General features: G+C 41.9%; 2 protein-coding genes across 4 annotated transcripts in view; one reads left to right on the top strand and one right to left on the bottom strand.

Annotated features, from left to right (window-relative positions):
• si:dkey-91i10.2 (uncharacterized protein LOC555224 homolog) overlaps nt 1-19,971 on the top strand; it is a 59,525-nt gene extending 39,554 nt beyond the window's left edge. The window contains exons 3-8 of one of the 2 annotated variants that reach the window (XM_046403952.1): nt 3,114-4,822; nt 10,796-10,988; nt 12,365-12,584; nt 14,329-14,918; nt 15,958-16,103; nt 16,428-19,971. In XM_046403952.1, the coding sequence (XP_046259908.1) occupies nt 3,174-4,822; nt 10,796-10,988; nt 12,365-12,584; nt 14,329-14,918; nt 15,958-16,103; nt 16,428-17,262 (3,633 nt within the window). In that variant the 5' untranslated portion in view covers nt 3,114-3,173 and the 3' untranslated portion in view covers nt 17,263-19,971. The remainder of the gene's footprint in view (nt 1-3,113; nt 4,823-10,795; nt 10,989-12,364; nt 12,585-14,328; nt 14,919-15,957; nt 16,104-16,427) is intronic. The other variant, XM_046403953.1, reaches the window with a different exon arrangement.
• tsn (translin) lies at nt 19,144-24,249 on the bottom strand. Of its 2 annotated transcripts, none has more exons than XM_046403954.1 (6): nt 24,052-24,249; nt 23,102-23,195; nt 22,900-23,032; nt 22,221-22,336; nt 21,630-21,709; nt 19,144-20,676 (listed from the first exon to the last, which is right to left on the bottom strand). In XM_046403954.1, the coding sequence occupies exons 1-6, from the start codon at nt 24,115-24,117 to the stop codon at nt 20,446-20,448; spliced, it is 720 nt and encodes a 239-aa protein (XP_046259910.1). In that variant the 5' UTR covers nt 24,118-24,249; the 3' UTR covers nt 19,144-20,445. The 2 variants fall into 2 exon arrangements, with proteins under 2 accessions (XP_046259910.1, XP_046259911.1); XM_046403955.1 differs by having other exon boundaries at nt 22,900-22,996; nt 24,052-24,246.
• Nucleotides 24,250-25,106: the final 857 nt, after the last annotated feature.

Below are 25,106 nucleotides of genomic sequence, written 5' to 3' on the forward strand. Positions count from 1 at the left end.
AGAGAGAGAGAGAGAGAGAGAGGGGCACAGGCGTGCTGAGAGGCATGCTGCCTGCTATTCACACACACACACACACACACGCTTATACTAATTAAACCCAAGTCCTGCATATAGGCCCTTTTTCTCCTATCAAAACTGTGCACACATAGATATTTGTGTCATAAGTGCCAAGCAGGATAAGAGGAGACCCTGTAAAAGAATGCAGAGGCCGAGTGCTCAGTCAGTTTTGCATGCAGTAATTCGGTCACTGAGATGAAAATACTGATCCAAAGAAAAAAACAACATTTATCGGGCAGAGCAAAGAGGGAAAGCATATTAAAAGCCATCATTTCAGTGGGCATAATAATGGTTATACACTGATCAGTTTGCCCTCATAGCAGAGAGACGGAGATGATAATGAAAAAAACAACAAGATTGCATACTGTGTTCCACTGTTGGGGAAGCTGCTTTGAAAGCATGTAATTACATGTAGTTCACTACTTCACTGCTTTTATGAGATAATATAAATTTGCCAACTCAAAACTATTTTTCCTCACAGTTTACACCCCTGTGATCCTTCCTTTAGTACCTCTGGTCCTGTCAGCTCAATGTAGGGGACAGCCAGTCTACCACTTGGGACTAAAATTTTGTCTCCTGGTCACCAGAGGATGCATCCTACTGACTACTTTAACTCTCATGAAATTTGTAACTCTTATAATATGTTTGTATTACAGTGACGCTGGTTTTCCCATGAAACCACAGTCCCAGAGGATTATTGGTACCTGTGAGTGTCAGCTGTGATGTGGAGTCATCATATTTCCACAGCTGACCATGTTTTGTCACTTTACTATCTGCTGTATTGTAAGATGAATGGCATTTATTCCGCTGAGTCCATCTCCCCTATCTCACAATGCTAACAACATGCTAACATCAACAATTTTTTTTCCTTGGCCCATGCTACTACATCCTTTCACCACGTTTCATGAAAATTGAATCAATAACTTATTTGTAATCCTGTTGATGGACAAACCACAAATAGAACATCCAAACTTGATCTTGAAGAATGTCATTGATGAAATGAGAAAAACCTGTGTTTCTTTGAATGAAGTTCCAGTGACTTCAAAAGTATTCACTTTTGATCAGTGGGTTAATGTCCTTGGTTTTGTTTGGAAGCAACATTTAATAAATAGCCAACTAATAAGATTTGAAGAAGTACTCCAGCGCTTGCTATGCTTGAGGTTATTGATTAATTCTGATCACAGCCTTGCTTACTTCAAAGCAAGTGAGGAATGGAGATTTACCTATTACTGCAAAGCTGTGGAGACGCGTGGCAGCCTGGTCGCGCTTTGGCATTAGGGAGCGTTTGAGTCTAAAGATAATTTGGATTTTATTATTCACCTAATGCATCAGGGATGAGTCCTCTGAGTCTGTTTCATAATCATAGTCATAATCACAGCCCTAACCCCGCGCTTCTGACTGCGATGTCTACAGAATATGAGCTACAGATGATGGGCATTTAGGCAGGGCGGCCGACAGGGTATTTGTACTTATTATATATAGAAAGAGAGCTACAGTACACCGGCTTGCCAGCTCTCTCGGCTTCTGGCTAATCTACAACTGCTGTCTGATTAGTCAGAAGGAAAGAGCAGAGGCAGCAGACAGCCAAGCAGTTATCTTCATTACTGTCCCTTCAGCTTACGGCTTTCTCTTCGTGTTACTCTCATTTCCTCCCTCCCTGTCTCATCTTTGTCTCTTTGACCATCTCTCTCTTACTCGTCTTTCGTCCTCCTGCGCTGTCTCTCTGTATCCGTCTCTCAATCTCATGTTTTAATAGCCTGACAAGCAGGGCAATAATCCCTCTATTATTATTCTCACTGCAGAGAAAGAAAAAAAAGAAAAAGCCGGAGGGGGTAGACAGGGAGCCATTTATATAAAATGAATGTGATTATTCTGGTTAAGGAACCACGCTTCAGAGACACTGTCCCTGTGTCCAGAGCTGTGGTCATCCAATTGTGCTGTCGTCCACGTGTCCCAAGACTTCTAACAAATCTGTCACATGGAAAAAGCTTGTGCATAAAGTCTGAATTGTGATTCAGTGATTTGAGTATAAGCCTAATTTTAACACAAAGCATTGAAGGTTTTGTTGAAATCAGTGTCAGAATTATACCAAGAATATTTTTGTTCATTTGTGTCATAATATGGTTAATATAAACAAAATAATGATATAAAAAATAATGATATTCATGTTTAGTGCAGTGCAGCTTGTGCCCTTTAGTTTTTAATTACAATTTGCTTGTAGCCATTAATAAGGACAAGCAGATATTGTAAAACAATAACATAATATGTTTATAATCACAGTATGATTCCATCAAAAGTCATTAAGATTAATTTCCCAGCCTCAGAAAATATAATTTTGTTTTAGTGTTTTTCATATTTCAGATTCAGGGTTAGATAAAATTAGTAACTAAATTAGGTAACTTCTAACCCAACATATACACCCAAATTGTACAGCTAATCTTTGTGTAGAATTACAGAATAAAGTTTACAAACCATCCTTTATGAGTCTGTATCTGCATTTTGTACATAAAAAAATGATGAGCATAAAATGGTAATCCCAGTAGTTTCTATATGATCTAATGATACGCACATTAAAAGCTAGCATGACCTTAAACCTATAGTGTTTTTCAGTGCATGATGTGAAAGAGGTTTTGAGAGACGTATAATCCATCAGGGTGGACAGCAATTTACATCATAATTTTTGCACCTATACTGTATTAACATGCCTCAATGATGTAATATTGACTAAAATTAATACTTGATTTATATTCACCAACGACAAATTTCATTGCTAAACAAGTTTCAACAACTTGCCATTCATTTACAACAAACCATACAGAAATACATGTAAAATATTGGCTGTCTGGACATTTTGAAAAATACATAAAAATGGTTTGCAGTGATGTAATGTGATTTGTAGTAAAGTGGCTTAAACTAAACATACTGATACTGATGCTAACACAACAAGAACACAAAAGGACCACAAACACAGTGTGAAAGGATGCAAGACCGCCTCAGATGTTGCCTGTATGAATGCTTTATATCTCTGATCTTATCTTATACATTCTGTCTTGCAGGCTACAGCTCTTCATACCTGCTGACTGTGTGTCTGAGGGCCGCTCACTCAGCCCACAGGCATGCCTGACGTAAAGCCTCCACCGCCATATGACTACCCCTCCACCTCCTCTGGCGGAGCCTCTCCCGGCTCTCCTGCTGGCTGCGTCTCTCCCCTTGACCTCGTCATAGACATGGAGCCCTGCATTGCCAACCTCCCCCTGTCCCCCGACCCCTTGTCCTCCTTCCCTCAATACAGACCCAGCGCCACTCACTACCCTGGTCTCCAGGTGCCTCCCTTCCCACTCATGGCCAGGTGTAACAGCAGCACTCTGCTCACTAACCTGGGGCTAAGATATTGCTCCAGCAGACAGGGTCCTCTGGGGGTGGGGCCCGATGAGGGGCTGCCCCTGCGGTCCTGCCACCATTCAGGCAGTAATGGTGGCAGGCCCTACAGGAGTATGGAGAATCTGAACTGGAACAACATGGCAGATTCTGGCGTGTGTGCTTTCAGTACTGCCCCCTACAGGACAGTAGACAGTGAGTTTATTTTACGGTACACATCCACCAGCCACTGGTGTGGCGGGCCACCAGAAGGATCTGTGATGGGGGCCCATGGACTGGTACCCAATCCAGAGAACCTGGCATTTTTTCCTCGACATGGAAGGAAGGACCTACCACTCTTCCCACAGTTGCTCTTTCCAGGTGGTGTCGATGAATGGGATGCAAGGAAGGGCCTGAGGGAGAAGCTCCGCCTCCAGAGTGCACGGTCATCAGTTGAACCTCTAAAGCCCCTCCCGCTGCGGCCTCAGATGACTCCAGGTGCTGCACCCATTGAACGGGAGAGTGTGCATCACATGAATTCAACAGGTCTTGGGTCCAGGCCTCTGTGCACAATGCGCACCAGCCCTGAGGAGATCAAGCAAGAGGTCCTGCGGCGCCTGCAGCTTCGACGCCAAAACAGCAGTCCTAACCTGGCTCTCCATACCTCCCCATCCAGCCCAAGAGTGGTTAAGACATCATACACAACAGACAACATTGCAAGTCACAGGAGTGGAACAGATTCTACATCTGAGCGCTCCAGAGCTCCTGTGGGACGCCTACATATCCCTACATTCGAGGAGTTCAAGAGGATGAGGCAGAAGGAGGGGGAACAGAGAAAAGATTCCATAGTCAGTGCTGTAGTATCTGGAAAACCTGTGGCTGACCTGCCACAGGAAACAGGAACATCAGACAGTAATATACATCCTGCTGCTCAGACTGTCTCTCAGTCTGCTGAAGGAAACTCAGAGGCTGGAGAAATGAGCAGAGCTGAAAGGACAGGCAACAGTTGTGAAGCCCTGCAGACTGTCATCTCCTCAGAGAGACCACCCTGTAACACTGTGAGCAGTAACAGCACTGCAGCTCCCACCTCCTCCTCTAGCTCCATAACCGGCACATTCTCTCCCATCCGCACAGGCCCTTCTCCACGTTCACCCCTGCCCCTAGCCGGCTTGGCCCAGGAGAAAGCCTCTCCTGCTTGGGGAGATGATGGGTACAGTAGACGAAGGAGGAGCAGTCTGGAAGCAGCAGGGTCAGTTCCCTTCCCGCCCAGCAGGGAGAACTGGGAACGACCCTCCAGCTGCTGCCCAGCACTCCTTCTGGAGGGGACGGACCTGTCCAGCTACGGAGCCAAGATTTATAAGATGAAGGATGGCCTCATTGGTTCTGCACTGGACCTGATCAAGAAGAGGTGGGTCTGGGAGGGGGCAGGAGGAGAAGAAGGATGTGTATGCCTTTATTATTATGAGAAGTATTCACATTCTTCACTAAAGAAAAACTTAAAACATGACAATGGTGAAATAGTTCTACTTGAGTATGTAGTAAGTAAAAGTAAGTAAAAACACTCACTATATCTGTGAAGTGCAAAGTCAAATACCTCAGTACATACTTGATTAGTGATTATGTTTATCATTCAGTTTTGCTGAATAAAATAAGAATGAGTGTAATTTCAGCACCCTACTTTGAGGAGCTGAAAACATTTGAAGTTAAGAGAAATTCAGCTCTTAAAGCAGCTCTAGTTTTATACACAGTGAGAATCATTTTGCCATTTGTTATGAAGCTTCCATATGAGACTGGTAGGCGTGGAACCTGGCCTGGCCATGATCCACAAAACTGACTGTGCTACTTTATGCATCTCAATATTGTAGTTTTTAATCAAGATTTTTCATTTTGTGCTTAAAATTGGCATTTTATAATGGCCATATAATATGTAAAGCATTTTAAATCCATCAAACAGTGTATACTAAAATACTATTATCTGCTTCACCTTCACCAACTACAACATGATGCATCAGTGATCCTGTAGTGTAACAGGATTACTGATGCAGTTATGTTATATTACTACGCTAGTGAACTTTCACTGTTTTATACAAATGGCTTGCAATTGTTACTAAAAACAAAAAATAATGTAATACCAACCTGAAGCAGATGACTCTGTGGTGTGGGCTTTCTTGGCAGCTCATGGATTTGCTTTATCATCAAATTATGTTTGAGTTGCAAAAACTTCTGTGCCTCCTGCCAGCTAAGTGCACATGTGTGGTTGGGGCCAGCACCATAACTGCGATGTTGCCCCCTACTGACTTGGAGTGCAGCTGCCCAGATACAAACTTCTACAATAAATTTAAAAGGTTATACTATATTACCAATATTCCTCTAATATTAAGACGTTTTTTAAAAAATCCAATAAAGATCAGCTTTTTATACAAACAAACAACAAAACATTGTGACAACATTCACTTAAATGTTGTTATTAAAGTGTTATACATGTAGTGAGTGGGATTATTTTACAGTTGAAAAACATGTCAGTGCTACCTGGTGGACAAACTCTGTAATAGCATCACTATCTCTAAACCACCCAAAGTATGTCTCATGTTTCTCCCCTGACGCATCTCCACTAAACTTTCACTTAAGTGACATCTTTGAATGCAGGACCTTAGCTTGTTGCTGTGTACTTGCTGCTGTTACTTAAGCAAAGAATCTGAACACTTCTCTCACCACTGCCAGATCAGTTATGAAAGTCCTTTTGTGTTTGATTCCACTTCACAACACAAACAAGCCCAAGGTGGCTTTATTTCTTTTCTTTTCTGTTTTTGCTGCACTATTCTTACAATGAGCCCCGAGTTATGAATAAGCATTTTAAATCCAGCTCATCTTTTTGATGGTGAAATTAGAACCTCTGTTACACATCATCTGGGTCCTGTAGCAGCATGCAGCAGCAGAAGTGTATGTGTTTATCAGTGAAGTGTGTGTGAGCACACATCCAAATGTGTTCTTTGCTGTGCCAGAGTGTTGCGTCGGTGTGTGCGAGTCCATCTGTTTAAGCTTGCGTGTGTTATTTTGTTATCGATTTATCTCAGTTATTGTGATAACAGCTGTCAGAGCTAACAGCCTTGGCTCTGCAGACTAGACTGTGGGCGGGAGGCTGGCATGAAGCATGACAGACTGGCAGACTGGCACTGTCCCTACAGACTTTCTGTTTCCCCGTCTCTCAGCTGTTGGCTAAATAAATGCAGGCTTCACTCCACTGTGGTTCATTCTGATCAAGGACAAACAGGGGAAGGGTGTGTTTTACAGCACTGTGGTGCCATTTGGGTCCAGGCCTCCATGCAATATAAATATTAAACCCTGAATACAGAGGAGCTACTTGATAAGGCCTGTTAAAGAATACCCCCCCCCCCCCCCCCCCCCCCGTGATAGATGTAGACAGTATCTTTCTCTGCCTGTCAGGACTCTCCACTGACTGTCGCTCCTTTGTCTGTGCTGCTAGAAGAGATGATGGATGTTTACTGCACGAAGGCAGCAGAAAAATAACTGCTGTGTGTGCCTTTGTGTTTTTGTATGTCCAGCATCCAATAGTACAGAGCTGCAGGCTTGGGCTGCAACTTAAGGTATTTTGTACAGTTAATCTCTAAAGCCTATCAAATAGTCAAAATGTGATGTCTTCAAATTGAATATTTTATCCCATTTTGTCCCATAAAAACTGAAGAATAAAAAGTCTATAGCTGTGCTGACAGGTCAGTGATGCTGTACTTAGACACAGTGGTGTTTTCATACTCACAATGACAATGCTAAGCATAATGTTTAGTTTTGCAGTTATTCATTTTGTATTGAAGTTTTGGACAAATTGAAGCTCTGACCTGATGGTGAAGGTAGGCCCAGAGAGTGTTTTGAATCACTTGTACGATTTGTTGATTACCAAATAGTTGATTAATTTTCTCCCAATTGATTAGTCAATCAGTCACTGCAGCCCTGCTGCAATTCTCTCCCTTTGTCCAGTGACAGTTCACGTTTAATATTGTTTATCCCAAGTGGATTAGGCTTTTATGTTCAAAAAGCACCCATAATGCAACACACTATTCATTAATTTACCCTGTGATTTAAATTTGACTTGCGGCTCTGTGAATCTTTTAATACTTGCAGATTTATTAATTAAACATGACAGTATTCTGTGTGATCTCTGCACCCTCAGGTATTTGACTTCCACCAATAAGTCTCTTTGTTGAACTGTATCATGCAGTCAAACTTGCAGACAAAGCACAATACAATTCAGTTGTATTATTACAGCAATATTCATATTATTACACCTGGGAGGGTTTATATAAATGGAGCTGAATTAATTGTATACTGCAGTTAAGGTGCATCAGTGAGTTATAGCGTTGAGAGAAGCGTGTGTCCTCTGTATCCAACATTTTCTATTTATTTGTGTGATTAGATGCACACACTGATAAACATATTGAATTCATTGGAGTGATACATGCATCAGTAAAAGTGACAGCCAGGCTAATTTCAGTGTCGCATCATACTGTGTTGAGCTGTGATCTATCACATATGGTGGTTTCCTGATGAATTAAGCTGCAGGTTATTACTTCCCATGCATCATCCGCTGTGTGACAGCCAATACTGTGAAGGAAAGACCTTTAATGACAGTCTGTCCAGGGGAAAATCGATTGGACACTTTGGAGTAGTGTCCTCAGAAGTGTAGTAATTATATCTGCCTTTTCATCACATGGGCACCAGTCTAATTTGACCATTTGGACACCTTCAACACCTTCTTTGTTGGCTCTGTTGTTTACATATGTAATACAACACAGTGCAGATTGCCAGGGTTTGCTGTTTAAATTAAAAATTAGTGTGTGTGGTTTTATGTCCAGAAAGAGCTGAGCAGTTCAACTGGTTTTGGAGAGAGGGCTCAGAAAAGACAGAGTTATGTAAGAACCATTAGAATAATGAGACCCCATGTGAAGTCACCACAGGGATATTTGAGGATACATAACAGGCCAAAGTGAAGTGCATATTAAGTGTGTTAATTAATTAGTGGGCTGACAGTAATAAGGTTATTGTTTAAGTCATTTAGCAAGCAAATATGCAAATATTCTCTGGTTCCTGCATCTCAAATGTGATTTGATGATTTGTCTTTGTTTTGTATCAGTACAAATAAAATATCTTTGGTTTTCAGACCATCTGTCAGACAAAGCAATCTATTTGAAGATGTCATCCTGAGTTCTGCTTTCTGATGAAGGGCATTTTTCACTAATATCCAACATTTCATAGACACAATTTATCAATTCATCAAATAGTCAGTGACAGATCAATAATGGAAATAATTTCAGTCCTATTTAAAATAAACAATGACAAGTAGAGACTGTGATGCATGCATGTAAACAAGAGCCACAGTAATAGCAGCTGTTAAAGCTCAAGAGCTAATATGACAAAATTTAAAATGTATGTATAGCTGCTGTTGGATACAAACCATATAGCCTTGTCATGATGAACATTAACCCCTTCTACTCCTGAGATGAAATAAGAGAATTCAGAGAAGTCAGTCAATTTACAGTGTCATTCATTCTGAGAGCGAGACAGTGTTGAGACTCTGGCGTGGGTTCTGACCTCTGAGCCTATTAAACCTGCTGAGCCGATAAGGACCACAACTGCTTTTAACTCCAAAACTGCTATTACAAGGGTTTTTATGTTCTTACAGTGACGGCAGTGATATTATATGTTACACTCGTGCCTGCTGGACTGTGAAGCTCACCACTGTTTGAAAAAGAAAATCAATAATCTGTACATTGTTCCTGTTTTTAATAATGTCTGAAAGCAAAATTTCAAGATGTGTGCAGTATTTTATAGCTCAACTAATCAATATGATCATATTTAATGTAAAAGGGAATTTTTGATTTGATGGAACTTTTACAGTTTTGTTCAGTCTCAGTAGTTTCCGCTGCTGCAGGCAGCTCTGATAAACTGTGCATTACCTATCAACACCAAAGGGCAGACTGGTGAAGGAAGTGGAAAACCTAGTTGACAAAGATTCAGACATTTCTCTGCATTTGGTGGAGACACAAGGGCATAATTTCCATTGGACAGAGGGGGCCCCACTTCACTTTTTAATGTCCCACTCATTTTTAAGGTTTCCGTTTTATTTACTCACTAAATTATCTCTAAGCAGTCTTCTGAGCTGACAAAATCCAGCTCTTTGTGGTTTGCTTTCAGAAAGCTAATCTCCATTTAGCTTTGGTTTAGGAACCAGTGAGGATGTGTCCTTCATGTATCCAGAGGCACATTACCAAATAATGGCTTAGGTTGATTTGGGATGATAGGCATGATAATGTGTTTTGTGGTGTTCATCTGCTTCCAAGTGGCCAAAAAATGGATCAGTACAGCTTAAAGTAACATGTTGAGACTGGGCTGCCATACACTTCAGATCTTTTATTTTTTGGCATTCTTGTTGGAGGTGGAGAGATAGGGTGGGAAATAGTGGAGCAAAAAGAGGAAGGGTCTGTGTGTGTGGAGGGTGTAGTGGGGGTGGACGGGTGGGGGACTTGTAACAAAGGCCACTTGCTACATACAAGTCAGGCGCATTACATTTCATGGTCAGCATCTTACTCTGAGGACACACCGCATGCTTAGACTTTTTGTCTCCGCTGTGGTTGTTATGTTCTCTTACAAATGCCTGCACGAGTCCCTGAAGGTCTGCGTTCATGGATGTGTGCATTTCAGTGCAGTAGTATGCCACAGCCTGTGTGCTTTTGTGGGTTGTCTCCGATCACATGCTGGCTGTGTGCTGAATCCCCAGTTATCAGACAAAGGAATGAAGGAAAAGTATTATGCTTTCACGTGTTTTGTGTGTGTAGGTTTGTTTGCGGTTGAGTGCAGGCAGTGTCCCTGCGGTCCAAGGGTTCAGGTGTTGATGTCCGCTGATGTGTCTAATTGCTGTCCTCCTGAGGGGGGGTGTTGAGGGCAGGGAGAATTAAGACGAGAGAAGGAGCATTGATTTGGATGTTTGGGAGATAAAGGGATGAGAGGAGGAGGGTGGGTGCCGGGGACAGAAGAGACACAGCAGGAAGCAGAGTGACATGTGAGCTGGAGAGGGAAGAATGAGGTGGAATGAATGACAGGGATGTTGTAAGGAGAAGAGAGCTCTGCCAGAATTACAATTTCAACCCTCCTCTCCTTCTCTCTGATTCATTTCCTTCCTCTCTCCCACATCCTGCTTATGTCCTCCTTCCTCTTTGCCTTCTCCTCATTCTCTTCCTTCCATCCTCTCCCTCTCCCTCTCCCTGCCTTCTCTTCTTCCCCCTGTCCCTCCCTTTCTCTCCCCCCCCTTCCCTCCCATCCATCCTTCTCTCTTCTGCTCTGAACCGCCTTCTCGTCTTCTCTCCACCAGCTGCAGTGCAGAGATCTCCGCCGAGGCCCCCGTCAGGCTGTCAGGTGACCGGGACGGAGTCTCTGACATCACCACCCCCTCGACCGACTGTCAGCCCTCCGCCGTTGCCATGGCAACGCCGGCAACGGCCTGCAGAGCCGAGGCTGGCGACAAGACGCCTTTAGGAGGAGGAAGAGAGGAAGCAGGAGAATGTGTAAGGATTCTTTTCATTTCTTTTTCTGTCTTAAATTTGTCGTCTGTGAATGTTTTTGCCCACCGCTTTTCATTGTTGCTTCGTAATGTACAGAAACACAAAGATGTATTGGTATTCAAGGATGGCTGGGACAAGCAAGGGGACTGCGACACACAAACACATGCACATCACTCACACATAGTGATGCAGAGGTATTTATTGAGACGAGAACGAGCTTGTAGCGCTCTGTCTTCCAGCAAAAGCTCGACGTCTGAAGATGCAGTAAAAAGAGGGCCGAGCCCCCCTCCAGCAGCTGGCTGCTGGTAACTCAGCGCTTCATTCCTGCTCTCTGCGTGGCTCCTCTCTGCTGGCTGGCTGCAGCTTGACACCAGCCTCAGCTGCAGCAAGCATTGTGCTCCACTCTGTGCATCTGCAGAACAGAGGGGCCGGACTGACATGGAGTCACATCTTGCTTGCATGCTGCAAGGCTGTAGGTGGTTTACAATACAGACGCCGAGGTGCGCTTGTTTCTTTGCCTTTCTTCATTTTTGGCTTTGATTCCACAATGGAGCTGCTTCTGCTTTCCCAAAGTAAGGACTGCAATTTGATAATTCATGAATTATTCTCCCTGATGTTTACCTGATTGCTGTGAGCTGTGCATGATGTTGTTTTCTGGTAAAGAGTGATGAAAATCTTTCTGCGCCATTCAGTCATGCGTTACTGTTAGTTGTCAGAGAACTGTCAGCATTTGGGGAGGTAATCTTTGAGCCGATGTCATCAGTCGGATGTAGGTGATGCCTCTGGGGTGAGAAGGTGCTTGTCATAGAGATGACCTTTGAACTTTTCACCTTAGGTCAACTCTCAGGGGCTTATGATACCCTAACATGATTTTTAAAGCCATGTTAAGAGTGTTTGTCCATCCAAAATGCTGCAGCATGTTGGGGAATTCCTTGCTTTACCTTAAATAAAAAAAGAAATTAAAAAAAAAAAGCCAGGATGTGCTTTGAATTGTCACTCAGGGGATGTTTCTTATCTTCAAGGCTTGGTGGTTTAAAGATTTGATCAGAGCGGATGTGTGGCCTTGTTGTGTTTAGAGTCTGTTACAAGACTTGGCAGACGATTAGCGCTGTATCTCAGTATGAAATTTGGATTCTTGTCAGTTGTACAAGCAGGGATCAGAGAGATAACCAAGATTGGTTATGTAATGATGTCATGACGGTGAACATGGTGACAGTGTTCATGAAAACTTGTCACACACATGCACACACAGATACACGAGCTGTGATTTCTCTCTTATCATTCTCACCTTGTCTCCTCTGAGAGTTGTGCCCTTTTTCATCTGTTGCTATAGCAACATGACTGTTTGATTGATGTCTGTTTGGTGTCATTCCAACCAGCAGCACACTGGTCTGGGCTGCAGGCGCTCCAGCTCAGACGCAGCCTATGAGCTGGCTGAGACGGTGAGGGCTCAGCGCGAGTGCCGTCTTCGGCCCCACTACAGCGACCCCATGCCAGCCGACGCCTCCAAGCGCAAACAGCTGGAGATGAAGATCGCTGCAGCCGCCCGACTCCACGGTCACCGCCGAGACCGCGACAGAGACAGAGATAGAGACAGTGGTAAGTATAAGACAGGTGTCGCAGCAGTGTCACAGTTTTCTCTCTGGATTCCATTCGGTTTTTAATAAAACTAGAAATCCTTCAGTAAGCAAATTATCTAAGCGGCACAATTCAAGACCCAACAATCCCTTAAATTTGTCACCTGTTCACAAATTTTTAATCTGGATTGAAATCTGCATCTGAACTCATAGACAGTTATATGCTGATCGCTAAAATTGTTAAAATCCTATCCATGAATAAGGATGACTTTTGTAAAATTTTAAATGATTCGTCTGAACTGATGCAACCCCTGTTATTGAAATATCATCAAATTTTGCAGAGCTGCAGGATATGTGTCATGTGTCTAAACTGAACAAGGAACTTAAGAATTTGATGTCAAACAGGCCCTCAAAAAGAAAGTGGAAAGCACTTCTAAAAAAATGTTTTTTCATATATGACAAATTCAGACTTTTATGAACCATATCTGGTTAGGACTGGTGTCTTAAGCAGGCTGATGGGGTGGAAATAAGCACGACCTTTAATGAAATATTTGTCTTAAAGCATGCCATGGAAAAAAAACAGTTTTGTCTTTTGCACACTGCACACCTCCAAGCTGATGGCATCACTCCAGAAAAGCCAGAAAAGACATTACACAAGTTCTATCACCGAATGCTACTACATGTGGCAAGTAAGAGCCCAAAGATGTGCTGCCACTGTACCAAATAGAAAAAGCAATGCAAAGAATGAACAACATTATTTCCTCGGTAGTAAATGACTTAATAGTTTTAGTTAGCTTTAAAGTCACTGAGTCATTGCACTGTCAGATTGGGCAGTTCTAATTTTCTCTTGGTTAGTAGATCCCACCATCTATTCAGAGTCCAGGGCATTATGATTTATTCTCAGACTCTGAGCATACTTACACACTGTCCCACTGTTCAGAAATAGGCTTTGACACCAGCTTGGACTGGGTGGTATGACTTGATGCTTCCTTCCCGTGGAGAACTACAGTGGGCACATTGTTTTCATAAATATAATTAAAAAGAGTTAATAGGATTACAGAACGCCATGTCCTCTCCCTCACCTCATCAGGGAAGGTGAATTATCCTAAACTGTGAGTGAACCTCAGACTAAGCCCAGCATTTTTACAGTCCATCCTGTTTCACAAAGATTATGACCATTAAGAGCTGCACACACACACACACACACAATGCACATGCTAATATCGAGCCCTATCAACAGAAGCTCTTTGACACTGGACTCTGGCCACGGAATGTCATTCAGTATAGCATATGTTAATGATGACCTTGTCGCTCTTTCCAGAGGATAACAGGAATTCTGACTTAAATTTGTTTCCCTCTGTACCAAATTTTTTTCATATAAATACGTAATTAACTTATCACTTGTATAATGAGCCAGGTGTTTGAATGAGACATTTGAAGCCCTGTCTTAGCAGCTCAGCAAACACAGGGCCTCTCTGTGTGAACACACACACCGTAGTATTGGCATGCTTGTGGACAAAGGTTAAGTCCTTGACTGGAGGGTTAGGGATCTAATTATTGGAGAAAGATGATATCTATAATAGTTTCTTCATTTGGACACACACAGTAATGATTAGTCCAGATTAAGTTGTCATTCATTAGGGAGGCTATTAATTCTTTGTATTTGTGTGTGTGCTTCCATGTAGTGTAAATAACAAAGACTTTAGAGAGAGTAAATCTATTACAATTGTGAGCACTAATGAATCTGACCATCTCCGCATCCACAGCTCCTGCAGCAATCCGTGGTCGCTCTGAGCCCCCTGGTGAGGAACGCCAGGCGGGTCTTGGTGTGACTCGGTCCGGGCAGCATCGCTGGAGCACCATCAGCAGCCTGAGTGCAGACAGCGGAGTTGTGGGCCTCAGTGATGAACGTGAGGAGGAAGACAGCGAGCCTCACCGTTACCGCAGGAACAGGGGAGCTGAGGTGGAGCGGGTAGATAGCGGCATTGGCCCAGGTCTGTCCCGTACCTGGAAGAGACCATCTGCCTCCCTCAGGGCCTGGGAGGCTCAGAGACCGTGTCCAGACTGTGGACTGAGGGACGGCACCTCTAAAGAGCGAGGAGAGCGCATGTGTGAACGTTGCTCCAAGCTGCGGACCGAGCGCAAGGAAGCCATCCTGGAGTTTCTGAATACAGAGTCAAGCTATGGTGAGGACCTGCGAATCATCAAGGAGGAGTTTTACTGCCCCATGCAGAGTGCCGGGCTGCTGACAGCTGAGCAGCTCACTGTGGTGTTTGGTAACGTTCAGGAGCTGATAGACGTCAATGACCGCTTCACTGACCACCTGCAGGACAGCATCGACCAGGCCTTTGACCAGGTGACCCACTCTCTCTCTCTCTCTCTCTCTCACACACACACATACACACACAGAAACTATCAGCGCACAAGTAAGGTGGTCTATTTTTTAATGGTCTAAAGCTGTGAGCACTTACTAGCACTATATAGATCTATTTAAAAAGGAATCAAATGGCATATTATTCTGTGTGCAGCTGTCTACACTACTGCACAGACTTTACCTTAGCAAATTGAAGGAGTAGTAGGATAGAGCCAATCAGAAGCTCAGAACTGAAGCGTTTAACCGGAAGCCATTTGTATTGGTCCAATATAACTGAACTCCTTAGATCTAATAAGGGCTGTGTTTTGAACCAATGAAGACCACTACTTTCATGGAAAAGTCAGAGAGAAGTGCAGTGCAATTATCATTATAATAGTCTGGGTGTCGTGCAAGCATGACATGACATGAAGCAAGCATGTAAGTATTTCAGCTTCTGTAACAGATAAAATAGGGCAGATCCTCAGTATTTCATGTAAATGAAAAAATTAAATGGTTGACATTATTCGACCATTCCCACTAGAAATCAGCTTGCTTTACATTTTCTCTAGAGTCAAGACTTATTTTTCACAAGATTGAAAGTTCAGTCAGTCGTTGGTAAAACAAGACAGCTTCTAAATGGGCCTTGTCATGGGATTATTTTGTCAGACAGTCATTCTTCTTGATTCTAATAGCACAATTGAGCAGCTAACATCAAAAGAGTCACGAATTTCTGAAGTCTTTTGATCTCACATGACACTGTTCATGCTGCAGCACATTATCTCCAGTGCACACCTTTGCAATACGCTAACCAGCATTAACCTGTAAACTCTTTATCATCACTTCCCACTCACTGATGTGCTGAGCTTGGTGTATACTTGTAGGAAAACGTATGGGCCAAAAGCTAATTTTTCTGAACCAGCAGATCTTCTGGACGCAAGGATAACAACAATAACATGACAAATAGTCAAATGGTTTCCCAGCGCACGACGTAAATGTGTTGAACATGACCTTGACCATTTTCTCTCGTGTGATTTGACCTCAGGGAGATGACGATCTGCTGACAGTGTACATAGGAGAGATCTTTCTGGAGTTTGTCAACATGCTGCCTGCCTTCCAGACCTACTGCCTGCAGCAGTCCACCTCGGTCAACATGCTCAACACGCTGGAGAAGGAGAAAGAACTGCTCAGGTACACTCGAAGTACAAGTTATCGTTTTCCAGTTAGTCTGTGCGATGGGAATGTTACTCTGGGAACTTTCTCTAGTTCCTGCCACAGTTGTTCTGTACCATTCTTAATGGAAAAGACTGTGGGTTATGACTTATTCAGAAGAAAGTCTATTTTGAGAAAAGAGCTGCAATGATTTATATTTTTAGACAGAACCATGGCTCATCCATGAGTCAGGCTGTCCCATGAATCCCATTAATCAACTTTTTTAACTTTTTAAGAGTTTCCCCAGGATGAGCAGAGAATTTCTCTGTTTTCAGCTTAATTTTCTGTTGGTTGTCTTTTCAGAATCTTCCTGGATGTTTCTCAGAATGACAACACAGCATTGCGTCGCATGAACTTGCGCTCCTTCCTTATGGCCCCCCTCCAGCGTGTGACTAAATATCCCCTTCTGTTGAGCCGAATCATTAAAGTCACTCCCGAATGTCACCCCGACTACGCACGTCTCCGTGAGGCTAAGAGTCGGGTGGAATCCCATCTGGAGCATATCAACATGAAAACAAAGCAGGAGGGCAATGGCGTCACCTGGTCCCTCCGCTCATTCCGCCGCGACAGCCGCAAAAACCGGGAGGTCATCAACATCGAGATGCGGGAGGTGTCAATGAAGACGGTGGGCTGGGCGAGAGAAAACACACGATTCGTCATGGAGGGACCCCTACAGTTGTCCCAGCCAGCAGATGGTCAGTGGGTGAAGAAGGGCAGCAAGGCCCTCAAGTTTCAAAATGTCCAGAGTCTGCTGATGGTGAGGACACACCGGACTGGTGAAGTCACAGCACAGAGCATCGACCTGGCGGCACGGGCGGATCAGGGGGAGGGTGGTAGAGATGGCATTCAAGATGGAGTGCTGGTTCTAATCAAAGACAAGAGCAGCGGTAAGTTCACAGTGCTGAGAGAGCCCATCCATCTGGGAAACTGCGTAGTGTCGACAGACCCGGACTGTGACGACACATTTGAGGTGCTCGATATCCGGCGGGAGTCTTTCGTTTTCCGTGCATCGGACAAGTCCCGCACTCAGCAGTGGTTTCATCAGATCAAGAGATACGCTCGAGACTTGGGCACCTGGAGGAAAAGACGCAATGCTTTGCCCAACATCATGATCAACACAAACCAGAGCCGCTCCTGAGACTAACCACCCCCCCAGTGTCGTTACACTGTAAATAACCTGAATCCTTCTACAGCAAAAATGAACTGACAAAAAGAAGCATTTCTGAGTTAGAACTTGATATAAAAGAAAAAATCTTTCTCAAAGTCTCACTTGGGTAAGAGAAAGCTAAAGCACTTTCTTACAAAGCTATAAGTGCGCCATACTGTCGTGAAATTGTGTATGAAGATTAGAGTCATTAACGTTAAAAAAATATCAGATCACCGGACAACCAAAAAAACTTGGGCTGTGCTTGTCAGCCTTGATTGTAAAGACTGTTTAAAGAGCTGAGTTTTCAGTAAATAAGGTATGTCTGTTGAAAAGCATGACTGAACATAACTGACTGCAAAAATAAAAATTGTAATGACATTTTTATACAAGACACCAGGACGGGGAGCTTTTTGTTTTGTTTTGTTTTGGTACAACTGGTACAAAGAGGTGGACAAGGTTCAAGTGGTTTCTGTTTGTCACTGCCCTCTCCTGTCTGTGTGCCGCCCTCTACTGTACATTGGCGGTAGAGCAACTTTCACTGCCAGAGATGCAGTTGAGCAGAACCTCCATGACAGACTGAACAGACCTCCTGTATCACTGTGTTTAAAAGATAACTCACGTAACAGCAATAATCCCTGCCAGTTTCAAAAGAAGTAGCTACTGTATATGCATTTAATTTCCCAAGACATACTTTGTTGTTCTTGGTGCTCGTCATTGGAGCTAAGAGAATCTTAGTGCCATGAAAGCAGTTTGTGAGAAGTCAAGTCAGTCTCCTTTGTGTTTAAATACAGCAGGTAGTTCAGTCAACCAAGTGAAATTTCCTCTCACTGTCGGTTAAGTCCACAGTTTTTTAACCTTGAGTTTGGGACCTCGTGGGATCATACAGACCTAGAAGTACTGATATTTGTTTGATCTCCCTGCAGGAACTGTATTAAGTTATTTGCATTTAGTCAATCAATCTGATTAATCATTTTGGTTGAACATAAAGTAAGCTATCTCAAATTCCCAGAACCTAAGGAGAGTCTTGTAATTTTTTGTTACAGTCCAAAACGCTGGTTACTTGACAAACTCGCCTCACAAAAAAAAACAAAAAACAAAAAAAAACCAGTCCCATCTTGTCGTGACAGATTTAACTGTGTGACCATGTGACCTAGCGATGAGCTGTTGTGCCTTGGTACTTGATTACTGTTATGCTAAAATGTACTGAAATATTTGCAATCTGTCACAGTAGCATTTCTCTGAGGTACGGACTAGAATGCCCTCTGTCGGCACTTGATTGGTCAACTTACAGGCAATATAATTATTCCTCTGCCAGTTCCTGGCGGCTAATAACGTGTTCACCAGATCCTCTCTCATTTTAGTGTGTTTTTATTTATGAAGGCTTTACTTTGTTTCATGCACTTTATTCTGTAGTAGAAATCTCTCCAGTATGACTGCTGGTAAAACATGTTAGTCTTGTTTATTCACACTTTTTCATATTGGAGGGAACCGGGCTGACTGAAGCTGCTGCCAGTCGACCCAGTCATCAAACCAAAATCACTATTTAATACTTATGCTGTTTTATTTGTTTGTATGAAGTAGCACTAGAAGAGGTAGCGAATCACTGTGTTTCAGATGGCAGGGCTGCTCAGCTCCACATCATTTACTCCTGTGCTGTCAGAGGACACCGTTTCAGATGAACCGCTTCAAAATGTAAAACAAAGCCTGCTGAGTTGCATACGTTTTCTCTCCCCCCATTTGCATTTCAAAGACCTGATGTATTATTTCTCCAGTGTAATATATTGTGAATTATATTAAAAGATTTTAAACATGCCTGCTTGTTATGTTTCTGTGCAACATTCTTATTTTTTTAAATTCAGATGAAGCTGGAAATGTAGAATATAGAAATATATTTACAGTAACTTTAAGCAACTTTCGGACAACTGATTCAAAGACAGCAATAAACAGTACAAGTGAAATGCACTCATCAGTCCAGGAAACAAAAGCACAAGATGGAAGAGAGTGAATCTGGCTCCACTACAATATAGAAGCAAACAGAAGCATGGATTATAGGAAACAAACATTTCTTGATGACAAAACAACAAAAACAGTAAACATATCACATGCAGTACATGACATTCTGACTATTTTGTGTTTGCTCCAAGACTCCTAGAAAAAAAGTCTCATCTCTAGACATCCAAAATATTCAAATGGCTTAACAGATTTATTGGCACTGTCCCACGAGAGTTCCTCGCTGTTGGGAAATAACCTACAAAAAATGTAATCCAACTAATCACAGTCACTTTATATCATTTGAAGTGCATCTTTGTCATTCTTTGGCGCTACCACTCCTGGAGCCTCATTTGTAAAGAAAAAATATGTATGTCAAAGTTAGGTGCTAAAGATAAAAATCCAACACAAGGCTTCTTTATGAAAATCAGACATGATAAAGTCTGGTTAGAATGTGATTCATTTGTTGTTAGTGTCTTCTGTTCTGAGTATCAAATTCTAGATGTAATCATCTGATTGGTGCATCAAGTATTTCCTCCATAAATGAGGCTCCTGAATGTCTGTTTGGATGCATTAATTTTTTGAGTCCCACGCAATATCACCAAGCTTCAACTAATCTGGTAAACAACACAAACACATCTCATTTTCTTTTTTTTTGTTTTTTTTTGTTTTTTCGTTTTTACAAATAAACACAAACATCTACAAAAAAAATAAGCTCTGTCTGTCTGGAATACTCCACTCTGGGTGATCTTCACCAGTCTTATTGAACATCATTATAATGTAATTTAATCAGGAGAAAGGTGATTGTTGCAAATTAGATGAAACAGCTGCAAAACCAACTCAGTGAGACAACATGAATCAGATGAAGCTGAGAAAACAGATTTAAAAAAAACCCAAAAACAAAACAGCTACAAACTGACCCTTCGATCTTCGGACGTGAACAAGGGGGCCAAACTCCGTCACCGTCTCTGCCATCCTTCTGACAGACTGCTATCCTTCTAAAGCACCTCTCATACATGTATTCGCACAAACACACATTCAGATATGCACTAACACTCACACAGTCTGTCTTCAGCTGCTGGGGCCTCAGGCAGATCCCTGGGTCTTGCCTTGCAGGTGGGGTAAAGAGCAGCAGCCATGGAGAGGTCCCAACCCTCCTCCGTCTCCCACAGTCAACCACCAAATCTACTTGTCCAAGGCAGACTCGGGCTCTTTGGCCAACCCTCGGATTGACAGGTCATAAACCACCTCCTCAATCTTCTTCACGTCATACTTGAGGCCGTCGTAGCGCTTCCTCAGAGGGTCGTTCTTCAGGTTGAGCAGGCGGAAGCCTGAGTCCAGCTCGTTGATGAAGTTGGAGATTCGGAGGGGCCGGTTGTAGTCACCTGCTGTGACGCTGTTTACTGCCAACCGAGACTGGAGAAAGACACAATAGCATGGATTCAAAACAATGTAAATACAGACATTTGTTCAAACTAACTTGCTAATACGTTCAAGAGAAATAAAGAGCTTTTCAAGGGGAGTTCAAATGGGAAGTTGAAAATGTAACTTAATTTAACAGAACCTCTGATTCATAAAATTCAATTGACTGAACTGAGTCTCCATAACATGACATAAAAATATGCAAATCAACATGGCATAAAAATATGCAAAGCTTTTCTTTTCAAATTTCCCAGCATCAAAGGTGACACCTTTCAAGCTATGTTTTGTCTGACCAGAAACTAAAAGTTTACAGAGAAGCAGTAAATGCTCACATGTAAGAGGCTGGAACCAGTGAATGTTTTGCTTTATAAATGATAACTGATTATCAAAATGTAAAAAAAATAAAAATAAATAAATATACATACACATACACAGATATTTATACTATATATATATGTACAGAGTGATGTCTGATATGTAATTTATGCAGAACTGCTGCCGGTTGCCAGTTTATCAGGTACACCTTGTTCAAAGTAACACAGTCTTTCAAAACAGTCCTGCAATAAAATCTAATAAACTGGCAACCCAGAATACATTTCTAATTAAACAGCAGCATGAGCGGAATTTTTCTGGCGCGCTGCACTCACATTTTCTAGGACTTAACCCTAGAAAGCCGTGTGAAGCACTGCATGCCGTGCCATAACAGCAAATCATCATACAGAAACCTTTGTCAGGTCACAACGGATATTTGAATGTTTGCAACTGAATACATAAGGAACACTACTGGGAAGCTACAGAATGATATAAAAAACAGAACAGAAACAAAAAAGCAGAAAAAATTATGAACGCAGGGGAACCTTGATGTATGCCTTTATTTTGCTAGGTATCAGCAACCGAAGTGCAATCATTGTTCTAGCCTTAATAACCTATATCTACAATACACTCACCAGTTCACTAGCCATGATCAGCACACCAGCCAGGTAGTCTTCTATATCCAGGTGAAAGCCTTTCTCTCGCACCACCTCAACTGTAGGGTGAAGAGGGTAGATAAATAAAAAGATTAAAGCTGCATTCCTCAGGAACAGTGACACACTAAATTTGTTTTTCCAGTGCATGGTACAGCTCAGACTGACTCAGCTCTATTCATTCCTTTCTGTTTTTTCTTTGTGGATAGTACCCTTTACTTTTTTGGCATCACTTCAAGATTCCCAGCTGAGTCAATACTAAAAGATGACTTGAAAAGTGCAGACCATTGACAGGTCAGAAAACTGTCATTGGAATCTTATGACCCCGCACAAACAAACAGTTTATTAGTGAATAAAGGCTGCAGTTTCTCAGGACCAAAGTACAGCCCCCCAGCTGATTTCAAACTGAAGGGGGCACAGCGTTGCAGGTCAGTTAAAGAATCCCGTCTACATTGAGGGGGTATGATTTGCAATGGAAAATAAAGGAGAGAAATGTACCAGCTACAAAAACTGAGAAGAGTCAAGCTGTACGATGTGGTCGAAAATGTTCATTGCACACAAACCGGTACCTACTCCCAAGTATCTGGGCCACTTCTTCTCGACTCACAAGAGCTTCACTCTCCAGGTAGACAACAAAGGCCGATAAGAAAGTCAAGCGCTGCAGGACAAACCGCCAATGCTCATGGAACCTGAAGTTGAACCAAACAAACAAGAAAACAACAAGGCGAATCAGAACATATGAAAGAGTTAGTCTCGTCAACTGAATAAATAACTGGTACCAAAGGATTGCTTCCAATTTTTCAGCCTTTTCTGAATAGAATCAAACTTCCTTTAGAGTACATCACTTATCAAACAAGCATAATTCGGATTAAAGGGAAAACTATGTTTAGCGTCTATTTATATGCTGATGACTTGAGCTGAACAAATAGATATGAAAGCTTGATGCACACTCAGAATTAACAAATTAAAACAGTCTTAAAAACTAAATGAGGCTAAAGATAAAATAAAAGCTCAAACAGATGTGGAAATTTGAGAGTGAATGTGAACGGGGGAGTCAAAGCTGTTGCTGCTAGCACAGAGCTCACAGAGTAAATAGAAGTATTAGCCAAGCCCAAAAAACTTAGAGGAGTAATGTGATGAGAGGCACAACAGACAAAGATGTCCAATGAAAAATTTATACACATTTACATGAGAAAACTGCTTACAGTAAAGTTTTAAATGCCAACCCTTCCAAGCACATCTCAGGTCCTACCTGTAATACTGCTCCACAGGAAATTTTGTTTTGAGGTCAGCAATTTGTGTCTTCACCGTGCAGAACAACTCCCGTGCCTTTGCACATTTACCGGGAACTAATGTGAGAATAGAAAATAGACTAATTTTACAGATTGAAAAGTTTAATTTAGAGAGGCAATCATCATCCAGTCAAAACGGTGCATTATGTGTCAAACACTCACTTTCTTTGAATCCAGATGGTTGGTGGACACTTTGGAGTACTGTTAGTATTTCTCTGGCAGTCTGCTCCAATGTCTGGACCACCTTACGGATATCCTGCAACAACGTTCAGTATCTATAATTGTTTTCTTCAAGTGACATATTTTCTATTAGCAGTAATTAAACATAACCTACGTACGATCCACGGAGAAACCCTTACATGGTTCACTGACATCTTCTCCATGAAGCCCAATCAAGTCACTGCAATGCTAGTCATTTAAATTAGGTTTTTTGCAAAGTGATTTTTTGGTGGTTAAAAAAGTCTGAAGGGATCTTTCATAAGTGCGTTCATGTGCCTTTATGCCGAATTAAAGAGCGTAAAAATTACTGGCTAAAAGTAATTTAGTAGAATAAAAGAAGAGTAAGTAGAACAAAAAAGCAACAGGCAGCATAAATTAATGTAGTTTATGTTTCACAAAAAGTACCACGCCTAGTATGCATTCATACCAACATGGATAAAATGATGTTAGACAAGCATAGGGCGAGTTATTGATAAACACGACTTCGGTCAGAACAGTACTTAAAATGTACAGTCAAAGTCAACTCGCAGCTTGGGATGCGAGTAGTAATATATATGACAAACCTTTAGAACTTCAATGTGAACTGGGTGGGTGACGTGCTTATGTTATTTACAGGTTTTATGCATTTAATAGCGTTTTTAAAATATGGTCTAAAACCAGGCTAACTTATAAATAGCCAAAAAATACGGGTTTTAGGTTATAGCAAAGCTAAAGCATGAAGTCGGTGTTGAAAAGGTGTATTTTTGCTCAGAGGGACAGCATTATTTTATGAGAAAAAATGTTTATGTGTGTTGACAGGGTTTCTGCTCCGGTGCTAGCTGCTAACGTTAGCCAACTCTACCGTGAATGCTGGTAGCTGCCTTGCAGCAGTATGACGGGTTGTTCATTCATACCTCTCTGATGTCCTGGTCGGCGCTCAGGAAGCCCTGAATATAACTGAACATCTCGGTAACAGACATTTCTGATCAGAATAAAACCGTTGCAGGACAATAATGAGCGTGTCTGCAGCTAATTCATAAAACATCAACGTGCATGAGACACGTCCCCTCCGCATCCGCGCTTGGTTTGGCGCCTGGAGATGATGTCATCACTTCCTACGTCACGACGATGTCACTCCATCATTTGATTTCTGCTAAAATTACAAATTAACAAATTAAAATAAGAACTACTGGTACACAATCACTTGCCATGACCACTACTACTACTACTACTACTACTACTACCACTACTACTACTATCATGACTGCTAATAATAATATAAGCTATTCAAAAAGTTCAAAAGAATAATCAATTGTGAGAACTGTTTACAAAGACAACCGTATGTCAACAGCCTTCGATAATATTTTAGAAGATACCAAAAACTTTGATTTCTATTAATTTTTTTGTTATTTCAGTCACTTCAGTGTACACTTTCATCAGGCAGTTCTGAGAAAACTGTTTCCTTTAAGAAAGTAACGACAAGTAAGTCACGACATATCTAATCTTTATACTAGTAATAGTAACAATAATAAATAATAAATATTATATATAAATATAATAATATGGTTTATATTAGATATAAATAATATTATATACCTAATAAATATTAGGTAATTGCTGCAGCCTACAAATTATGGCTACCTCTTAAAGGTTGAATACTAATTTAATTTTATGTAGACCAGAGATCAGAAAACCATAGTTCTTTTGTAACTTCATTCATGAACAGAAAGTGTTGGCAGATCAAAAATTTGATGACTCTTGTTTGCTTGCCAGGGTTTATTTTATCGGACAGATATGTTGCATTAACCTTCATCAGCAGCCGGTTGATGGAGCCAAAACAGCACACAACAGTAATGTTACTTCAACGTACTGCTCGAAAAAAGCAAAATCAAACACTTAACAGTCAGACACTTACCAGTCTCATTTAAAGGGTTCCTCATGTGACAGTTTAATGTAGTTACTGCTGGGG

The sequence above is a fragment of the Scatophagus argus genome, chromosome 11 (genome assembly GCF_020382885.2).
Source record: "Scatophagus argus isolate fScaArg1 chromosome 11, fScaArg1.pri, whole genome shotgun sequence".
Taxonomy (NCBI): Eukaryota; Metazoa; Chordata; class Actinopteri; family Scatophagidae; genus Scatophagus; species Scatophagus argus.